Here is a 20,337-nt window from a genome sequence, read left to right as displayed (position 1 = left end):
AAGAAGGCACTTCCCCTGGATCCCTTGCAGGACGTAGGAATGCTATGCCTGGAAGGGATGACTCAACCTGAACATTAAAAACAAAAAAAAAACCCAAAGCTAATGTTTCTCGAGTATTCATAAGGCCGGTGCTAAGCACTTTGATTGCGTTGCCTCCTTTGGTTCTCACAATGCTCCCGAGAGCACAGATAGGGCAGCCAGAACAAGTCACGAGAGCCGGTGTTAGTGAAGACCAGGCTTTCCTGACCACAGGCCAGTTTGCCCGTTTGCCTGGACACTGTGGGCTGAAAGAGGGGGAGGGGCCTGATAGAGCCCCTTGAGGGCTTGAATATGTTCCTCACCAACAGCAAATGTAGAATGAGGGCTGTCAGGAACATCTCCCTGAGTATTGGTCAGTAAAACTCCATCTGTGTTTGGCTTGTTTCTTTCAAGATATGCGCCAAGTTAGAGGATGGGTGGGCTGCTGTCCCACTGAGGCCCTTTGCCTCTCTTGGATCAATGAGTCAACAGGGACTCCCTCTCCCTCCTATTCCTGGTTCTGACTCCTGTCCGTAAGGCCTCTTGGCTCCATTCATTCATGAACTGTATACCACCCTGTGCCTGACTTGTTGCAAAGACTGGGCTTGCACAATGAAAAGGTCTGGTCCCTGCTCTCAAGTAAACATACAATCTAATGGGAGGACGTACAGAAAAGCAAACAATAATACTATAATACAAGAATTATTTTAATGGCAGTCTATACAAAACACAATAGAAGCTTCAGAGGGATACCCAAGTCTTACCTGGGGATTCAGGAAAGGCTTCCAGAAGAGTTGGCTTTGAGCTGAGACTGGAGGGCGGGGGGGTGAGCATTTCCTGGGTCTTCCAGATAAGTGGGATCTCCTCTCTGTGGGGCTATGAAGTAGTGAGCAGAGGTGGTGGCTTGGGTTCTCTCTCCAGAGGCCCATTTCAACCCCAAGAGCCCTGTCGGAACTGCATTACTGATCCCTGAGCCTTTGTCTTTCTCCAACTGGAGTCTGCTTCATTGGTTAGTGTGATTCTCAGATGCACAGGAATACAAGGGATGACCAGCCTCCCACACCAGGGAGGTCCTGGGCTGAAGACAAAGTTTGATGCCCCTACAGTATATCTCATGTGCTGAAAGAATCTGAGCAGCTCTTGTTAGTGCAGTTGGTTAGCTGGTTATTTGAAGGGGAAGTTAGTTAGCTAGTTATTAGGTTTGTATGCATTGGTTATATTGATAGGCTTTGATCTCAAGTGACCTTCCTAAGCTCCCAGGAAGCTGGAAGAATGTGTGTAGGGCAAATCTCGCTGTCACTACAGGAAAATAACTGAATATATTCACAAGGGAAGGAGTCTCCTCTTAACACACAGGGTTTGGTGTCAGGATGAGGTACTGGGAAGGAAAGCGGAAGTGAAAGAGGTCAAGTGGTCAGGGCTATATTTTGAAACAGAGCCCTACAGTGAATTAAGATGACTGTTTCTCTCTCTCTCTCTTTTTGCCAAGGAAGGTGGTAGACATTCTGGGTAATTGGAAATTAGCTACCCATAGTTAGTGGGAGGTTAATTCCTTTCCTTTTTAAGAGCAAGCCAAGGATGGTGGTGGACAGAGCATCTCAGAGCCGGAAGGCATTGGCACAACTTATTGTTGTCTTTTCAGACTCGACTCTTGGTTACGCATAGCATTCACTTTCTTCCCCAAGTGGATGAGATCGTGGTTCTGGGGAATGGCACCATCTTGGAGAAGGGATCTTACAGCACTCTGCTGGCCAAGAAAGGACCATTTGCTAAGATTCTGAAGACGTTCACAAAACAGACGGGTCCTGAGGAAGAGGCCACAGGTAAGTAGGGAAGATTGGAACAGGATAAAGCTTAGGTATGGAAAGGGTAGGAGTTATAAACTACTATTTACTTCCTGAACTATTCAGTATCCAGTAGGTTAGATTTGGAAGTGAATTATCCAGAGATCCAAAATCTGTTATTTTTGTATTTGTCTTTGTAAAGAAACACAGACATAGAAACTCTGTGCCTGAGCCAAACTGGGGGCTCATCTTGCTCATATGGTCTCTAAGGGGTAGTCGATGGACACTAGAAGGGTGTGACTAAAGATTTGGGGTGATTAGCCCTTGTGGAAGAAACAGTAGTGGCATCAAAGGCCCTCTTTCAGGGATGCTGTGTTTCTATTGATTCAAATTATACATCCCACCTCACCTACCCTGAATCCACTAAAACCATTTCCTGCACAGCTTCATAGGCTGGTACTAAGAGTGTACTGCAAAATTCTTGATAAGCCCTAACAAAGGCATCTTGACAAAAATATACCAAAAACCACTGGGTGTTTCAAATCAGGAAAAATCATGGCAGTTGCATGGTCTCACAGTCTATCACAGGAATAGCCCCTAATACCACCACCACTGGGGTCATCAGTTAGTTCTAGTCAGCAGTGGAGCCCTGATCCCTGAGGACCTTCCCAAGAACCTGCCAACAGTAGTCCTGTACACAGTTCTAGGTAGCAGTTACCAGCAGGAGATCAAGCCTGAGAAAGCAAGACCTGGAGGGTGCATTCCAGAAGTCAGTTGGAAGAGGGAGTAGCTATAGAGCCCGCAAGTGGGGACTCATGCAGGTGTTGAAGTCAGGAAATATGATGGTTCAAAACCACCCTGGGAGCACAAGAGATGGAAAGAAAAGCCTCAACCAGAAAGTCTGTAAGTGTTGGAGGGATACGGCAGGAGCAAAGAATAGGTGACAAAGACTGGCAGCCATCCCAGGAGACCAGGTCAGGGGTAACACGAACCAGCAGAAAGAAAGGCCAGAACTTTCTATCAGCATTTATGTACTCTAGGGACTGGCCTGGAGGAAACTAAAAGCACCTATCTGGGGAGCGAAGGTCCCAATCCAAAGGGCAGTGTCTGATGCTTAATTCCCCAGTCGTTGCTCAGTCAGCTATATCACCATGACCTGCTCTGACAGTTTCCTTATGCTAAGTCTAGCCTCCCTGTCGAACCCCGGCCCCAGCCTCGGCCTTTGGCCATGATCTGAGTTTCTAGATTCTCTTATATACCCGCATGGGTGGATAGCCCCTTTGAAGAAACCTGTCCTTTATGGTACAAAGGTCAGTTTGCAAAAGAGTTCATCACACCTTTGTTCTGGTAAACACTGACTATTTCTGAGCAATGCCTGGCATGCTGTTGTTGTTGGTTCTGGGACTCAAGGTACAGGCCATGACATGGTAGAATGAAGGGAAGGGCAAGGGGACCTGTACCAATACTGGTTTGGTGTAATTCTTAATTAGCTGCCATAACAAAGCACTACAAACTGAGTGGCTTAAACAACAGAGCAAATAAATATTTGCTCACCGTTTTGGAGGCTAGGAGTCCAAAATCAAGGAGTTGGTAGGATTGGTTCCTTCTGAACATGATGGGGAAAGACATGTTCCAAGCTTCTCCCCTAGCTTCTGGGGGTTTGTTGGCAATCCTTGGCATTTTTATCTTGTAGACACATCACATTGTTCTCTGCTTTCCTCTTCACGTGCTATGCACGTGTGCATCTATGTCCAAATTTCCCCTTGGTATAAGGACATCAGACGTAATGGATTAGGGGCCCATCTGACCTCCTCTTAACTAATTACATCTACAATGAGCATATTTCCAAATAAGGTCACATTCTGAGGTCCTGGAGGTTAGGATTTCAACATATGAACTCAGTCTGTCACACCTGTCCTCTGACATACCCAAATTCATATTTTTCTCATGTGCAAAATACAGTCGTGCCGTCCCAACATCCACAATGTCTCAGTCATTCCAGTATCAACTCTAAGTCCAAAATCTCATCTGAATGTCCGTTCAAAGTCCCACATTTCATCATTCACGCAAATCAGTTGTGGGTGAGACTTGGAGAAGAATTCTGTCCCAAGACTCCATCTGTCAAGCTGTAAAATCAGGTTGTCTGCTTCAGTAGTAAGACAGGCATTAGGATAGACATTCCCATTCCAAAAGGGAAAGATCAGGAGGAAAAAGGGGGTCATTAATCCCAAGCAAGGAATTCCACCAGATTTTAAGGTTCGATAATGCTCCTGTTGGGCCTGATGCTGTCTCTGTTGTTTAGGCTCAGCCTTGGCTGGTGGTTTCAACCCTTCCAGCCCTGGGCAGTGGTCCCACCCTCTGGAACTGAGGAGTAGCCAACCCCAGGGCCAATTTTCCCTTTTCTTGAAGGATAACACGTGTTCACAGCTGGATAATTCTATTGGTATATTTTCTGCCGGTAGATTCCTAGCAGTCTGACAGTGTTCTTTCATTTAGTCCTGTCTCTGTCCCCTCCAGTCCAAGACGGCAGCATTTCTGCTAAGACGGTTGATCAGATGAAGTCACATGCTCCATCTCTTTTGCTCATGAGCCTTTCTGGTGGATTTTTCATTTTCGTTATTGTACTTTTCTAGAATTTCTATTTTCTTTTTTAAATTTGACCCCTTACTGATGTTCTGTATTTGATGAGAACTCATTCTCCTACTTTAGATCTTTGACATGGTTTCCCTTTGTTCTTTGAATATATTTATAATAGTCATTTTAAAGTCTTTCTCTGGTAAGTCCAGTGTCTGTGCTTCCCAGTTGACTGTTTTGTTTTTTCCTGTATATGGTCCCATGCTTTCTTGCTTTGTATGTCTCACAATTTTTCATTGAGAGTTGGTCACTCTAAATAATGCAACTCTGGAAATAAGATTTTGCTCCCCACCTTCCACTGTCAGGATTTGTTGTTCCTCCTGCTTAGTTTCCTGAACTAGTTCTTATGAAATCTGTATTCTTTGTCTTATGTGGCCACGGAAGTCTTTGCTTGGTTGGTCAGCTAATGATTGGACGGAGATTTCCTTAAAGTCCTGGAATCAATAAGTCACTAAGCTCCTTCTGAAAGGCTTTGTGTGCATGTGTGCATGGTTGGGGGATGGCATGTCCTTAACACTCCAGCAGGCAGTTCACAATTCTACATCACCTTTTGTTTCCTGCTTGCGCAGAGTCTGAAGTTTAGCCCGGGGTAAGAGAATAGGGCCTTCTCACTTCTTTCTCGAGCATGTGAACAGCCCTACCCATGTGTGTGGCATTCTCGATTGCCAGGAATACATAAAAAATATCAAAGCTCCCTAAGGGTATCTTCTTGCCCAGCTTTTCCTTTTAAGTTTTTGTTTAGCTTCTTTTTTGCCCCAACTGTTATCATCCCTCAGGCAGCTGTGATGTCAAACAGTTGCTGCTGATTATTTAAGCTAGCTCCAAGTCCAGTCCAATAAAGACAAGCCCTGTGAATGGAGTTTTCTAGAAAACTGCCAGCCAGGTCAAATAATGACAGTTCTCTAGGGACTGAAACTGGTAACTAAAGGGTTAATGGGACTAGTAATTACAACTGCAACTCTTTACCCAGGCCTTCTTCATTTGCTTTTAAATTCCCCTGACTCTCCTTCTTTGGGGAGGCAAATTTAAGGCTTGTCCTCCTCTCTCCTCATTTGGCCTCCTCTTGCATAAACCCTTTCCTTGCTGAATACTCAGTATCTCAGTGATTGCCCTTGCTGTTTATCGGGCAGACAGACTTGGGTTTGGTTCCAGGATGAGGCTTTTGGGAGATTTTTGAACACATTCTGCTCCCTCCAGTAGTTAGGAGGCTGCTGATTTTTTGTAGTTACCATGTTTTTGAGGTTATTAGTATTCTAGGCTACAGCAGATCTGAAGGAAGGGGGGATGGGAATGGGGTAAATTAAACTATCACAAAACTTACTGTTCTTACTGAGATATAGCCATTTTTCTTAAATGTTCCTTGGATTGTTGCAGGATTGGTTAATTTCAGAGTTATAAAGTTGATTTTAATAATATTTTGTCATTGCTTTTATGGAGTTAACAATTTCCAGAGGTCTTTACCATTGTCACTGATGCCCAGGCTGTTTTACATTTTATTTTTAATTTTTTAATTTCTTATTGCAGGGTATGTTTTTTAAATGTTTTAAATTCAGGGGCGCCTGGGTGGCTCAGTCAGTTAAGCATCCAACTCTTGATTTCAGCTCAGGTCATGATCTCCGAGTTGTGGGTTCAAATCCCGTGTCAGGCTCCATGCTGGACATGGGGCCTGCTTGGAATCCTCTCTCTCCCTGCCTCTCCCCCCTGCCAAAAGGAAAAGAAAAAATATAAAAATAAAAAATGTTTTACATTCATAAAACTTTGTAAAGTTATTTGAAATTCACGAACATTTTTCATTTACACTCACCTCATTAGTCAATTCTGGGAATTAGGACTCTTCTGCTTATCTACTATAACCCTTAAAAAGTTCTTTTCCTGATACAAAGAAACTGAGAAGCTTATGGGAATATTTCTCTCCTTTCGACCATTTTTTCTTCTACTAGAAACTCCTCTCTCCTTTATCATGGTACTTCTCAATGAGAAGAGGTACTAATCGGTAATATTTCTGGAGCAAAATTACCAACCTGTGTGTACATCTGGGATCTCTTGCTGAGGGGCCAGGAAGATCAGAAAATAATTCTTGTTCATAGAACTTTGCAGCTCTATGTCGCCATCTCCCTAACTTTTGATGTATCTCCTAGTCAATGAGGACACTGAAGAAGAAGATGACTGTGGGCTGATGCCCAGTGTGGAGGAAATCCCTGAGGATGTGGCCGCCTTAACCATGAAAAGAGAGAACAGCTTTCATCGAACACTTAGCCGCAGGTTGGTTATCTCGTCAGCTGGCAGCCCTCATCACTTCCATATTTCCACGTGATCATTCTTTTTTTCTCTGTGGGCTTTTCCTGAGGGAGTGGACCCCGGGTCACTCCCAGCTCTTCCTTTGTTTCTTTGAATGGAGAGGAGAGGTGGAGTAGGGTGGCATGTTTCCCCAGAGCCATCCGTTCTGAAATGCACTTGGCTGTAAGGAGAGCGCCTGTGGCATGTGCTTGCAAGAAGACCCCGGGATGCACCCACATGCTCAGGAACGCATCCCCCCTTCTCAATTTCTCATTTCTAGGTCCAACAGCAGGCATCGGAAATCCCTAAGAAACTCTTTGAAAACTCGGAATGTGAACACCCTGAAGGAAGAGGAGGAACTAGTGAAAGGACAAAAACTAATTAAGAAGGAATTCATGGAAACTGGAAAGGTGAACACCACAATAAAAAGTACCATTTGAGGTGATACATAAGGTTTGGGATCTGAACATTTTCGTTTGATGACTTGAATATATATCTACCAGAGAGATAGGTCCCGTGTGCTTTGCAAATCATTAAATTTGTCATTGAAATGTTGGTAGAGGCTTTGGGCTTTCTATTAAATCATATTTCCAAGAATGACAGGTTTCCTGTGAATATCCTCATAGCACATTTCATAAGTAATTCCATTCTGATATGTGGAGAGAACAACAAAACTGCTTTGAGATGCAAGTCTTAGAGCCAGAGAACACTAATAAATCAATCTGAGAGTCCACAATTCAAATTAATAAAAATGAAGACCTTAAACCTAAGACCTGGGTTTTAACTTAAGTCCAAATTAATAAAAACAAATTCCAAGGTCTGCTGTATAACCCCCACCCCGTTCTGTTGTGTGTGTGGTTGTCTCACTCTGTTTTTATCCTTCTCCCTTAATTGCATCCAGGAGCTCATTAACAATGTGATGTTATTTCCCCTGCACTATATTTCAGCATCTATTATCCTGGCTCAATGCAGAAATAGACCATAGATTACCAAATTTTGCTACCTGCTGTCCAGTTTTCCAGGGGTCTCCACTCCCCCTTGTGATTGGTATTCTATGTAATTCCTCACCAAAAGCCATTAGAATTTCTAACACTGAGGGTGGGGGCTTTTCAGGTGAAATTCTCCATCTACCTGAAGTACCTACGAGCAATAGGATGGTGTTCAATATTCTTCATCGTCTTTGCCTATGTGATCAATTCCGTGGCTTATATTGGATCCAACCTCTGGCTCAGTGCTTGGACCAATGACTCTAAAACCTATAATGGCACTAACTATCCAGCATCTCAGAGGGACCTGAGAATTGGTGTCTATGGAGCTCTGGGATTAGCACAAGGTACGTCTGATGGCTTTGACAGCCATCTCTTGCAGAATCTGTGGGATTCTGGGGGAAAAAAATGCCATTGTGTCCTTGGCCCAAGTCCTGTGCATCGTGCCGACCAAACTGATTCCACTTCTAGGTGCGTTTGTGCTCATGGCAAATCTCTGGAGTGCCCATGGTTCTACGTACGCATCAGGCATTCTTCATAGGCAACTGCTAAGCAATATCCTTCAAGCACCCATGAGTTTTTTTGACACAACACCCACAGGCCGGATTGTGAACAGGTTTGCTGGTGTAAGTATCTAAACGGCTGTATGATGTGTTTTTATGCTGAAGATCTTTCCATTCAGATAGGGACTGAGTTCTCCTGTCCCCCTAGGCAACACCATGCAGTTATAATTCTTTGGTCCACTTAGCATGCAGATGTTTATTGTGTATCTTGTGCAAGGTCCCAAGGATCCTGGGGATACAGAGATGAAAAGCTCTGGCCCTTTAAGGAGCTCACCATCTAGTGAGGGAGACAAGGAAATAAAGGAGTATGATAGAAGACAATAAAACCTGTAACAACAATGTGTATATAGTGGTGTTCTGGGAGCACAAAACAGTGACTGAGAACAGCAGTACTAGCTCAGCCTGGGTGACAAGTGGGAAATATCAGAAAACATGAGACTTAAGTCCTTGAAGGAACTTACTTAGCCAGGGAGAGGGTGGAGCAGGGGGTTGGCGGTAGAAGCAAAATGAGGATTATTCTGCAGAGGGAAAAAACAAGTAAAAGCACAATCACTGGCTAGGCTGGTGAGTAAAAGGGAAAACAGGATAACCCTTTGCTTGGTCTCTATTCCATTCCTGCTTCTATCTTTGCTACTTTAAGAATAAATTGGGTCTGGACTATGGAAGAGAGCCACCTATAATTTTAACAAGGTTTAAAACATGGTTTCCACATATTGCAGATCCTGGAGCCCTTCACATTCATGTATTCAACAGCACTTACTGAGCACCTGATAGGAGCACTGGAATGCTTCCTGAATGTTAAGATCCTAGACAGCTCTCTTCCAAGGGCCAGAGCGAACTTACTGATTCTTAATGCGTAGGAGTCAAAAATTTCAGGAACAGAGGCAGAAACCAAGGAATTCTGAGTAACCGTCAACTGTCATCAGCACAGTTTTGATTCTCTATTTGTAGAAGAGGGAGCACATTTTCTGAAATGTCTGAGCAGCTTCGGACCCTTATTTGTTTGGTTTTGGAGCTGACAGAAGAAAGGCCAGCCCACAGCCAGGTTCTAGGGACATAGTGGCTGCTTCAAAAGTGGGCAAGTTGACTGGTCTCCATTTATCACTTTCCTCGAGGACAAAAATGGGGAGCGTGAGGTCATTGGAGACCATTTCAATGGGTTTTCTGCCTTCAATGGAACCTTAAAAAGCATACAATTTTAGATGGGGAGATTCTCACAGGAATTTTGCAAAAATTCACACTCTTTTCTGATGTTGCAAAATATATATAATTAATCTTCTGAAAAAGAACACAGAGCTCTTACTGTGCATTAGTAAGGCAACCGTCATATTTTGCTAACTGCTTTTGCATGAAAAAAGGAAACTGTCATTGATTATATGGTGAGTTTTGTAGGTGAAGGTGGCTCCTGCTTATAAAGGAGAGTTTGATTTAGAATCCTCTATATTGATGGCTGAGCCCCTAAGAAGAGCTGAAGGGGGTGGGGTGGAAGAAAGCAAGCTGGAGAATCTGTGCCAAGTAAGGGTCAAAAGTAATCTACTTAGAACGGATAGCTGGTGAGGATTTCTTTTTTCTGCTAATCCTGGACATACTTATTTGCGTTCTGCTATGACTCTGGGAAAGTAAATTAGACTCAGGAGTCATTCAGGACGGGAAACTTAGGGGTGCCTGGGTGGCTCAGTCGTTAAGCGTCTGCCTTCGGCTCAGGGCGTGATCCCAGGGTCCTGGGATAGAGCCGCGCATCGGGCTCCCTGCTCTGCTGGAGCCTGCTTCTTCCTCTCCCACTCCCCCTGCTTGTATTCCCTCTCTCGCTGGCTGTCTCTGTCAAATAAATAAATAAAATCTTTAAAAAAAACGATGGGAAACTTACTTCAGAGATCATTTGAATTCACCTTGATACTCACATATTACTAATTGTAGAATCAACATAATCTAAGAAATAATAGGTAAGGGAAACCCAAAGTATACGTCAGGCATCCTTGTATAGTATACCAAACCATTTTCCATTCATCTATCCATCCATCTGCTCATTTATTCAACATGACATGAAGCTCAGTATGGCAGTAAGGCCCATTTTTCACCTCTGGGTTACTTAGTTAGAACACTAGTCAGGGAAGGGTCCCATTCGAACTCCACCTTCCTCTCCCCCTGAAGCTCTATGTTTGGCGGAGAAAACAATTTCCCAGCTAGAGGATGGTTCTTCAGTCACGAGGGGGTGACCAGGCTTGTTGACCGGAGCCTTCAAACACACTGAGTGCTAGTCATGTGCCAGGTTCTATTTAGGTACTCGATGGAATTAGGACCCGGGTACAGTTAGATTAATTGCATTGGCTTGGTTATAGGAGGATTTACCTGTAAGGCTCTGTTAGCTTACAATGTAATGAATGGTTTAATAAACTTGACAAATGAGAATTTCACTGAGAAGAGCGAAAACCATTTTACCAAGTTTATTGAAAAAGGTGAAGGGTGACTGCCATATCTGGAGGAATTTAGAAAGATGAAGAAATTGCAGAAATGAGATTGGTTATTGAGAGGAGAACAGTGTATTGCAAATGAAGATGATGAAATGCTTCAGTGGAGGAGTCACTGGGAACCCAGAATCAAATAAATTCTCTGCTGGAATCAGGAAGATGGAAAATGGCACAGGAATCCATTACTATACCATTCTTCTAATTATGTGTTCCTAGGATATTTCCACAGTGGATGACACCCTTCCCTTATCCTTGCGCAGCTGGATATTGTGTTTTCTGGGAATAATCAGCACCCTTGTCATGATTTGCACGGCCACTCCAGTCTTCGTTGTCGTCATCATTCCTCTTGGCATCATTTATGTGTCCGTTCAGGTAGGTTTGGAAATAGCCAGGTCTCCTCTCCTTTCTACCTACAAAAGCCCAGGCTCTTTCCTGAGACTCTTCTCTTTTGTCGATTGCTAGTGACTCGGTCCTCTCCAGCATCTTTGTCATTTAGTCCTATATGGATATACCAAGGAGCCCATAGGTCACTGTCTAAAGCTCAAGTGTCAGCACCAGTTGGTACATGGTTCACAGCAAATCTCACCGTAGCTGCTGCCCCCCCAGAACCTTATGTGGGGCAGATTTATGTTTGGATCCAGGACTACCTTCAGGTCGACTCTGGACGATCTTGAAGTTCTGTAAGATCCCCCATAATGGTTAGGTCATTGGTTGCCTCTAGAAGGGTTATGCTATGGCTGCTTCCTTGATCGGCTTAGGCTTATCTGCTCGGAGATATCTTGGAGATGTATTTCAGCAAGAGGTAGATCTCTTTTCCCTTCAGGGCAGTTGCAGTTTTACCGGGATATCTATGGATGACTTAGGCTCAATGTCAGTATGTCGTCGAGGGAACAGGTAGCTAGAAAGCCATGCCTCACCGAAAAACTGGGGCAAGAGGAAGGGACTCCATTCCCATATTAAAAACTGATGAGGGGACAGAAGCTGTGGAGAGAATTCTTTGGGATGATCTGTTCACCTTGGGAAAACAATTCTGAAAACCTGCATTCAAGGGCAGCCTTGTCACCTACGGTAAGGTCACACCCCCTGGTATTTGTGTTAAGTTCCTCAGGTACGTTGTTATCTCAGTAACAGCCTTTCAGCTGTAATAACAAACCAACAAATAAGCTGGATATTTAAGGAAACTTGCAGGCATAACATTTTGAATTCTGACTCTCAAATGCCCAGCTTTTCCTGGTTTCAACAAATCTTCACAGCAGCACCACTGAACCTCATCCCGCTGAACCTCCTCCGTCACCCCTTGCATCTCAGAGTCATCTGTACACTCTGTTACATTTAGTTATACTGCTTAGACTCGCAACACTCCGCATATTTCCGGAACTATCTTCACCTTCATACAGCACTGAAGCACAGTTTGGTCACTTACCTGACTCTGTTCAATTTTTATCTGAACCTCAGGATACCTCTCTCTGGCCATTTCCTGCCCATCTCCACTTTCCACGCCCCTTAGGTCTCAGCTGCAATTTACATAATCCATTTGGAGACCATTTTTCTAGCTGCTACAAAAACTGTCGCTTGGACAGTGTATGCAGGTTCTTGGGAAAATATGGATCAGGCTGACAAAATTTCTCATGTGGTTATAGTCTCCTCACTTTCATCTTCTTTTCCCCACCAGCCTCTTCCTTTGGGCCTCTCTCATCTAGCCAGAGGTGAGACTGGAGGCTTCTGTCCTGTTCAAATATGGGCTGTGCCCGTCAAGGCAAAGGACGCTGAATAAGGGCTACCGAGGGAGGGATATTGCTTATGCAACGTGATTGTGTGACTGACTCTTTACTTTTGGCGTCTAGATATTTTATGTGGCCACTGCCCGCCAGCTGAAACGTCTGGACTCTGTCACCAGGTCCCCCATCTACTCTCACTTCAGTGAGACTGTGTCAGGTTTGTCTGTCATCCGTGCCTTTGAGCACCAGGAGCGATTTCTGAAACACAACGAGGTGGGGATTGACACCAACCAGAAATGTGTCTTCTCCTGGATTGTCTCCAACAGGTGAGGCTGCGTATTTACCTGGTATTTACCCAAATATGTGCTTTGGGGTTCCACATGTTTGACATGAACTGTGGGAGGGCAGGTGTAGCCAGTGATGTGAATTTCACTGTGGCCAAACATGCCCGTCACGTAAGTAGAAGAAAAGATGGGCTCCAGAGTCAGAGACCGGGTCCCTGTGCCTACTCTGCTATTTACCGAGCTACGTAAAACGCCTTTACCTTCTAAGGAAAGTCTCAGTTTTTGTTTTTACAATGACTAGAACACAACCTATATCATAAAGTTCTGGTGAGTCAAATGACCTCTCTAAGCATTTGGTATCCCACGTACCGACCAAGTGCTGGGTAAGCTGGGCATTCGTAGTTGGCGTCCCTGAGAGCAGATGTGAGAGTCTCCACAGGCAGGACACTCTGTAGGGTGGTGAAAGAAGCTGAGGGTGGAGGGAGGAGACTCCATAGTCATTTTTTGGTTAAAACCAGTGATGACAGAAATGGAAAGCTGGTGACTCCCCAGGCAGGGTGAGCATTCTTTGTTTCTGCAGCATTATGAGACCTTGGCAAGAAGTGATATGTCCTTGAAGGAGGAAGGTCTTTTTCAGGAAGTGAAAATTCCTGAGTGGCTTCCACATTGTCTTGAAGTGTCAAGGGCAGACTCATGATGCTTGGTATTATCTGGAACATGGAGAGGTCGGGACAGGACTCTGTAAAGATATTTTATTAGATACTTTCCAAGAATGAAAAAATTAAAAATTAAAAAATAAAATCATGAAATCGGGGCACATTGAACCCTCATGCGGTGCTTACTTTCCAACCTCACAAATGGATTCTCAATGGCATTGTTTGCCCCGCCTAATCAAAAGAAATCACTGAGAAAATTTGTTAAAAATACAGATTCCTGGGGCGCCTGGCTGGCTCAGTCAGTAGAGCATGACTCGATCTTGGGGTTGTGAGTTTGAGCCCCATGCTGGGGATAGAGTTTACCTTAAAACACACACACACACACACACACACACACACACACACACACACACGTGAATTCCTGAACTCCACCCTAGGCTCCCTCAATCTCCTGGGGAAGAGGCCAGGAATTGTCTTGCATGAATTTTGTATTTTTAACAATTACCTCAGGCAATTCTTATGATTTGGCAAGTATGGGAGACACTGAATCATAGGATTCCCTTAGTCTAACAAACTTCTCTAGTACCTTTAAAATGCAATTTATTTTCCAAAATCTGATTTAATATGGTATAGTCAAATTGAGGCATCTTGTGAGAGCACAACCCAACCAACTCAATCCCTCTCAGAATGTTCCCTGAACACCTAGGTTGCTGGTTAAGGTAAGGTGGTGAACATCAGTGACACCTTTCTCTCTGGTTCTCTTGCCCTACAGGTGGCTTGCAATTCGTCTGGAGCTGATTGGGAACCTGATTGTCTTCTTTTCATCCCTGATGATGGTTATTTATAGAGATACCCTAAGTGGAGACACTGTGGGCTTTGTTCTGTCCAATGCGCTTAATGTGAGTCTGAAAGTTGGGAGTTAATGCACTTATTCTTAAATTGAGTCTAGAGTATACCACAGAGTCTGTGTTCTTGATTCCTTTCTAGATCCAGAGGGACTAGGGAAGACTGAGGTTCAAACCCTGGCTCTCTTACTTATTGTGTAACCTAGGGACATGTTCCTTACCCTTTCTAAGTGGGTACCAGTGTCATCTGGAAAAATGGACAAAAATTTTGTTGCCCTTGGGAGTTAAGAAAGCAACTTGAGGGGCACCTGGGTGGCACAGTGGGTTGAGCATCCAACTCTTGGTTTTGTATCAGGTTGTGATTTCAGGGTCATGAGATAGAGCTCCTCATCGGGGTCTGTGGTGCTCAGTGTGGAGTCTGCTTGGGATCCTCTCTCCCTCTCCCTCTGGCCCTCCCCCTACTCTCGTGCATGCGCACGTGCTCTCTTTCTCTCTCACTCTCACTCACTGTCTCAAATGAATCTTTAAAAAAGAAAGCAATTCAATATGACTTATCTGATAGTTCCCTGTCTCTTTGTCTCTTTGATTCTAATCAAAAGAGAATAAATGAGTTTCTTTTCATTTTTTTTTACAGTAGCCTCCATGCCCAACGTGGGGCTCAAATGCGCATGACCCCGAGAGCAAGAGTCACATGCTTCACCAACTGAGCCAGCCAGGCACCCCCAGTTTCTTTTCCATAATATAGTAGCAACAGAAAGTCTTTTGACTATCTTCTCCTACTTTTGTTTTTCTTAAATCACAGAATAGAGTTAATTCAGGTAACGTAGAATCCGATAAAAGTATACAATGCATCCCCAGCATGACTAGGCGATACAGGTTAGCCATCATTTCCTCGTGCCCAAGACGGTGGCTGGCACCGCAGTCCATGTTCACTAAATGATACTCATTCGGTGAGTCATTTGGCCATCTTTCAATGATCTCTTTTGGAACTAATATATTGGTTTACATGACTACCAGTCAGTTCTGTATGGTGCCATGTTCATTAGGAGTAAATAAGACCCAAGGCAGTCATGGTGGGGCATGCGAAAGGACTCTATTGTTCACCAGTTATTCAGTTCCCTGCACCACTGCTCCTACATCCTCCCCACCCCGTTTTTAGGCTTATTAACCTGGGGCAGATGGGGCAAAGACAACTATTAGACTGAATGAAAACAAAAACATTCAAATATCGACAATTAATTTCATGTGGTTCAACCTACACAAAGTGGTTACTCCTCTCTCCAACATCCTGTACTCTCCCTCTTTTTAACCGCCGTTTGTTTAACAAAAACTCCCTGGTCTAGGTCTATGTGTGAAGGAAGCTTGCATCTAAGTAACCCACAGATCCCCCAGACTCTAGACTGGCCCAGGCTATGACAACCTCTCACTGATGGTTAGATGTATTTTTGGAGGCAGGAGTTTACTGGGGTAAAGGAGGGTCCATGGAGATGCTCCACCCTGATGGTTGGGTTCTTGTTGAGAGCAGAGAGAAGAAGCAGCTTTTTGGAAGGCCTTTTCCTACCCTGTGCCTTTTCTTATGCTTTCCCCATTTATAGAATGCTACCCACTGCTCCTTCCACAAAGAACATTAGGAGTTCTAGACCCACTCTACGAACTGCCGGCTTGTCCAACCCCAGCTTAGCCCAAGCGACTCCAAGCTCATATTGGCTTTCATTAGAGCACCAGACAGTTGAGCATTTAATCATCTTCCAGACCACACTGGTCTCATTGCCTCCCCCAAGGAGGTGAGTATTGTCACTAACACTTTTCCTTGCTCTCTCGAAGAGCTCAGCGTACTTTTAGGTACAGAGTAGGCACTGGACTGACCTTGCGGTTTGACAATTGAGTTCGTTTCTGAGCCTGGGATGATCTTTAGTCTTCCGGTTTTTCTGCAGATCACACAGACCCTGAACTGGCTAGTGAGGATGACGTCAGAAATAGAGACCAACATTGTGGCTGTTGAAAGAATAAATGAGTACATAAAAGTGGAAAACGAGGTAAGGAGGAATTAGAAGAACCTGGGGACAAGGCAAAAGAAAAATGTTTCCTTCAATAGAGCATCTTTGCTCTGTCTAGCAATTTCACATGGAGTCATAACGGTTCTCCTAAAGTTTTCCTTGCTCTAACTCAACCCAGTTTCTTGAAACTTAGAATAGAAAATGGTTTAGGGGGAGGTCAGGTCTTGGAATGCACCAAGTTAAAGGTGTCTTCATTCTGGAAGTCCGCAGAGCAGCATCGTGGAACAGAGTTTCTTTCATTGAATAGGGTAGGGGCCTTCTGGAAGTACTAGTCTAATTCATTCTAGTCAGTGCAGATGCCCACAGGTGGCTAGGACACTGCTATCCTTCTAATCTGGGACATGAGTCCTGTAGGGACTTTTCAGTGAGTTGCCACCATGTAAAGCACTTCTTTTCCTGTCTCTGCCAGGCACCCTGGGTAACTGATGAGAGACCTCCCGCAGGTTGGCCCAGCAAAGGGGAGATCCATTTTAACAACTACCAAGTGCGGTATCGGCCGGAGCTGGATCTTGTCCTGAGAGGGATCACTTGTGACATTAGGAGCATGGAGAAGGTAAGTGGAGCTGAAGAAAGGCCTGAATGTGAGTCCTTATGATCAGAACACAGTTGGATATAGGGGTGGAAAGCAGCTGGCCTCTGCTTTCATCATTGGGAGAGAATCAGAGGCTCAGGGCACCTCTTCTGCCCTGGGAAGGTGCAGGGACACAGTGCCACCACCAGAGGGCAGGATATCAACAAGAGATCAAACAGACTTACTGGGTTGGAAGGGTTTCTTTCTTGTGTTCTCACAAGATGCTGCCACCTCTGGCTGATGGGGGCTCACTTCCTGTAAGGGCCATGACATGTAGAGGGGAAGGAACTGGTGAGAACAGCCATGTGGAGGTGGTCCCTGCAGAGAGAATGACTTAGTTCTCTGGTCTACAAAGTCCTACACCTTCCTGTGGTGTTCCTGTTCTCTGAGGACTTGGGGTCTGATGTAAGAATGTAGAAATGTGGGGTGGGGGGAAGTCTGGGTAAGGATGCTGAGGTCCTGCTGATGAGGTTCTCAACTGCTATGAGGCCTGATCCTTCCCTTTTCCTCACTTCTAAACAAAGATTGTTTTTAAAAACCTATAATGTCCAGTCATAGTTATAATAGCTGCTGATGTGTCCGTTTCCAAAGGTCATTGTAGTTCTCAGCAACCAACAACTGAGAAGGTAAAATGAGAAGGCATTTTCTGACATCTGGGTACTTTTTTTCTCACCAAAACCAAAATCAGTTGAACATCTTAGAGATGAAGTAGTCAGTCACTGCCTCTTTCCACCTGGGATTACGAATGCCCCAGGCTAAATCCCCCCGCCCCCCAAAGAAGTACATGATGGACTAATGTGCAAAGGAACTGTATTTACAGATTGGTGTGGTTGGCAGGACAGGAGCTGGGAAGTCCTCCTTGACAAATGCCCTCTTCAGAATCCTGGAGGCTGCAGGTGGCCAGATCATCATCGATGGAGTAGATATTGCTTCCATTGGGCTCCATGACCTCCGGGAGAAACTAACAATCATCCCCCAGGTGAGCTCTATGACTTATTCTGTACATGCAACAGGGAACAGCTTTTTCTGTAAACATATGCATCTCCTTCTTGGTGTGTATTCACTTAGCAGTGTCATTTCTGCAGTCTACCCAGGACACCTAAGCCAGTTCCCTAAGACATCCTTTCCAGAACTCACAAAAACAGCTTTGGCATTTTGTGGGGATATGCTCGTGTGACTGCCAGTATCTAACCACGAGGTGGCAGCAACACAACAGAAGTCAAATAGAGCAGATGATTATTTAGCATTTCTATAGCCCATCCTGGGTTCGCAAGACCGTTACAATCAACATTAGCAGTTTTGCCGCTGAAGCTTGAAACCATTAAGCTTTATACTCCCCATTTGATATGGTTAAAAGATAGCGGAGGGAATTTGCTGCAGGTTTTTGTCAGCAAGTGGAACGCTTAATGCATCAGCAAAAAAGGCTTCCCTTTGGCTTCCTCTCTGGACCCTACCAAATAAGGTCTGCCTTGGAGGCTTCTTGGCTTGGAGGGGGGGGGGTCGGGAGGGGTGCAGTATGTGGAGCCTTATTAGAACCATTCCTCCTCTATTCTGTAGCCAAGGCTCTGGGGGTGGTTTTGGTTTGTCTGGTGTTCGCTCAGTTTGAGGTAATCTTTTCTGCAGCTTCTTCAAAAGCCTAGTGAAGTCTTCCATGACTGTACTATCTCTTCCCCCGCCCACCCCGATCCCGTCACTTCCATACCCTGAGTTTTCATTTGAGGGTGTGGAACATTCCTCTTACCTTCTTAAGATATGCTCAGGCAAACTTGGAAATCCATACATGAATCTCAAAATGAAAAAACCAAGAACCCCTCTTAATTCTGTGGCAGCCCCTCTGGTCTTCAGTGAGGAAACTTTGCAAAAGCTTGACCACTAACCAGCTTTGCATCTCAGGCCAGTCCACTCTGCCTTCTCCTGGCCACAAAAAAAACTGCTAGACCCTTTTTTGTCATGAGCCTCAATAGCCCCCTCCTCTCTCGACTTGCAGGATCCCATCCTGTTCTCTGGAACCCTGAGGATGAACCTAGACCCTTTTAACAACCACTCAGATGAGGAGATTTGGAAGGCCCTGGAGCTGGCTCACCTCAAATCCTTTGTGTCTGGCCTGCAACTTGGGTTGTCTCACGAAGTGACAGAGGCTGGTGACAACCTTAGGTAATGTTTCATAACCCACTTCCTCCACAGGCAGTGGGAGGAGGTGGGGGAAGCACCCCTTTGTTCGCGGTGCTAGGCCGTCCGTGGTACCCTAGGATTATTCCAGTCCTGCGGAGCGGTAGGCAGGGCATGGACCATGAGCTGCGGAAGCTCAGAACAGAAGGGAGGCCCCGTAGCTCTGGCTTCCCTTGGGGGCTTGTTACAAATGTAGACGCTGACTCGAGGCCCACTCATCAGAAACCACACGTTAGCAAGCTTCCCAGGTGACGTGTGGTCCATTACATGGAGAAGCACTACCTGGAGCACTGATTCTCAGCTAGGCTCCACACTAGAATCACTTGAGGAAACTTTTAAAAATCCCAGTGCCCAAGCGGTACCCCCAGAGCCACTGAATCAGGGGCCCAGGTGACTTCAGTGTGTAGCCTGGGTATAGAATCCATCCTATTTTTTTTCGGGCAGCAACAGATCTAGGAACCAGCAGGATGTAAGCGGGTCTTTAGGCCGATGGAAAAGACCCTTCAGTCCACAAATATGTATTGATCGTGACAAAAGAATGTCGCATAATGGATACGCAGCCGTGAGGGGCTGTGTGGGCCCCTCTGGCAGGATGTGACACGGGGGCCTTGACACGTCTGGTTTGTGAGAACAGATCCTCCCATCTTTCTCTGTCCATGCTGGGGGACACCTAAATGGCATGACCAGGGCCCTGATTTCAGAGCTGGGTTGGAGGTGTTGAAGCTTCCATTTCTCTGGTGAGTGATGGGACGTGGTCAGGTGGAGAGAGACGGCAGCTGAAGGCCAGCCTGGCGGCCCCGGCCTGCTCTAGCAAGCCCGGCAGGGCCAGGCAGGGTGCAGTACCGTTGACCCGCTCTTGCCGCGTCTCTGTTCTGACGCTGCGGAGGGAAACCGGAAGTTCGTCTTGGGTGACTTCTCATCTCCTGCAGACATTTTCTTACGGAGAATTACAGAACTTTAGTCTAGCCACCCTCTGTTTAATATGTTCCCTAACGGCCACAGCAGGAAAGAGCAATTAGCGAATTCCTGAATATTTCCTCCACATCATTTCCCAAAGCTTCTGTATGTAAGAGGTCCAGCCTTCATTACTGGCTTTTAGCTAATTAAAGCGATTTGCATTTTACAAGCATATTCGAATTCCACATACATTGCATCTCACACCAAGACATCATGTCATTAGATAGCTACGTCTCTATCAAGGCAGAAGGCCTTGAACAAATAATTAGCCTTGAGACTAGAATTACACATTAAGATAATGAATGGGTTTGCTAAGGCCACTAAGAAACGCCACCGGGGCGTTCTGATGC

At 45.1% G+C, this 20,337-nt stretch overlaps 1 protein-coding gene across 1 annotated transcript in view; it reads left to right on the top strand.

Moving 5' to 3' along the window:
* ABCC2 (ATP binding cassette subfamily C member 2) overlaps positions 1 to 20,337 on the top strand; it is a 102,300-nt gene that overhangs the window by 47,328 nt on the left and 34,635 nt on the right. The window contains exons 20-31 of the mRNA XM_026493858.4: positions 1,661 to 1,841; positions 6,575 to 6,698; positions 6,994 to 7,123; positions 7,827 to 8,046; positions 8,171 to 8,325; positions 10,947 to 11,102; positions 12,575 to 12,774; positions 14,161 to 14,287; positions 16,168 to 16,269; positions 16,700 to 16,843; positions 17,682 to 17,840; positions 18,849 to 19,015. Coding sequence (XP_026349643.2) covers positions 1,661 to 1,841; positions 6,575 to 6,698; positions 6,994 to 7,123; positions 7,827 to 8,046; positions 8,171 to 8,325; positions 10,947 to 11,102; positions 12,575 to 12,774; positions 14,161 to 14,287; positions 16,168 to 16,269; positions 16,700 to 16,843; positions 17,682 to 17,840; positions 18,849 to 19,015 — 1,865 coding nt within the window. The remainder of the gene's footprint in view (positions 1 to 1,660; positions 1,842 to 6,574; positions 6,699 to 6,993; positions 7,124 to 7,826; positions 8,047 to 8,170; positions 8,326 to 10,946; positions 11,103 to 12,574; positions 12,775 to 14,160; positions 14,288 to 16,167; positions 16,270 to 16,699; positions 16,844 to 17,681; positions 17,841 to 18,848; positions 19,016 to 20,337) is intronic.

Source organism: Ursus arctos, unplaced genomic scaffold, assembly GCF_023065955.2.
Source record: "Ursus arctos isolate Adak ecotype North America unplaced genomic scaffold, UrsArc2.0 scaffold_7, whole genome shotgun sequence".
Classification (NCBI taxonomy): domain Eukaryota; kingdom Metazoa; phylum Chordata; class Mammalia; order Carnivora; family Ursidae; genus Ursus; species Ursus arctos.
This window is presented reverse-complemented; position numbering and strand designations above follow the sequence as displayed.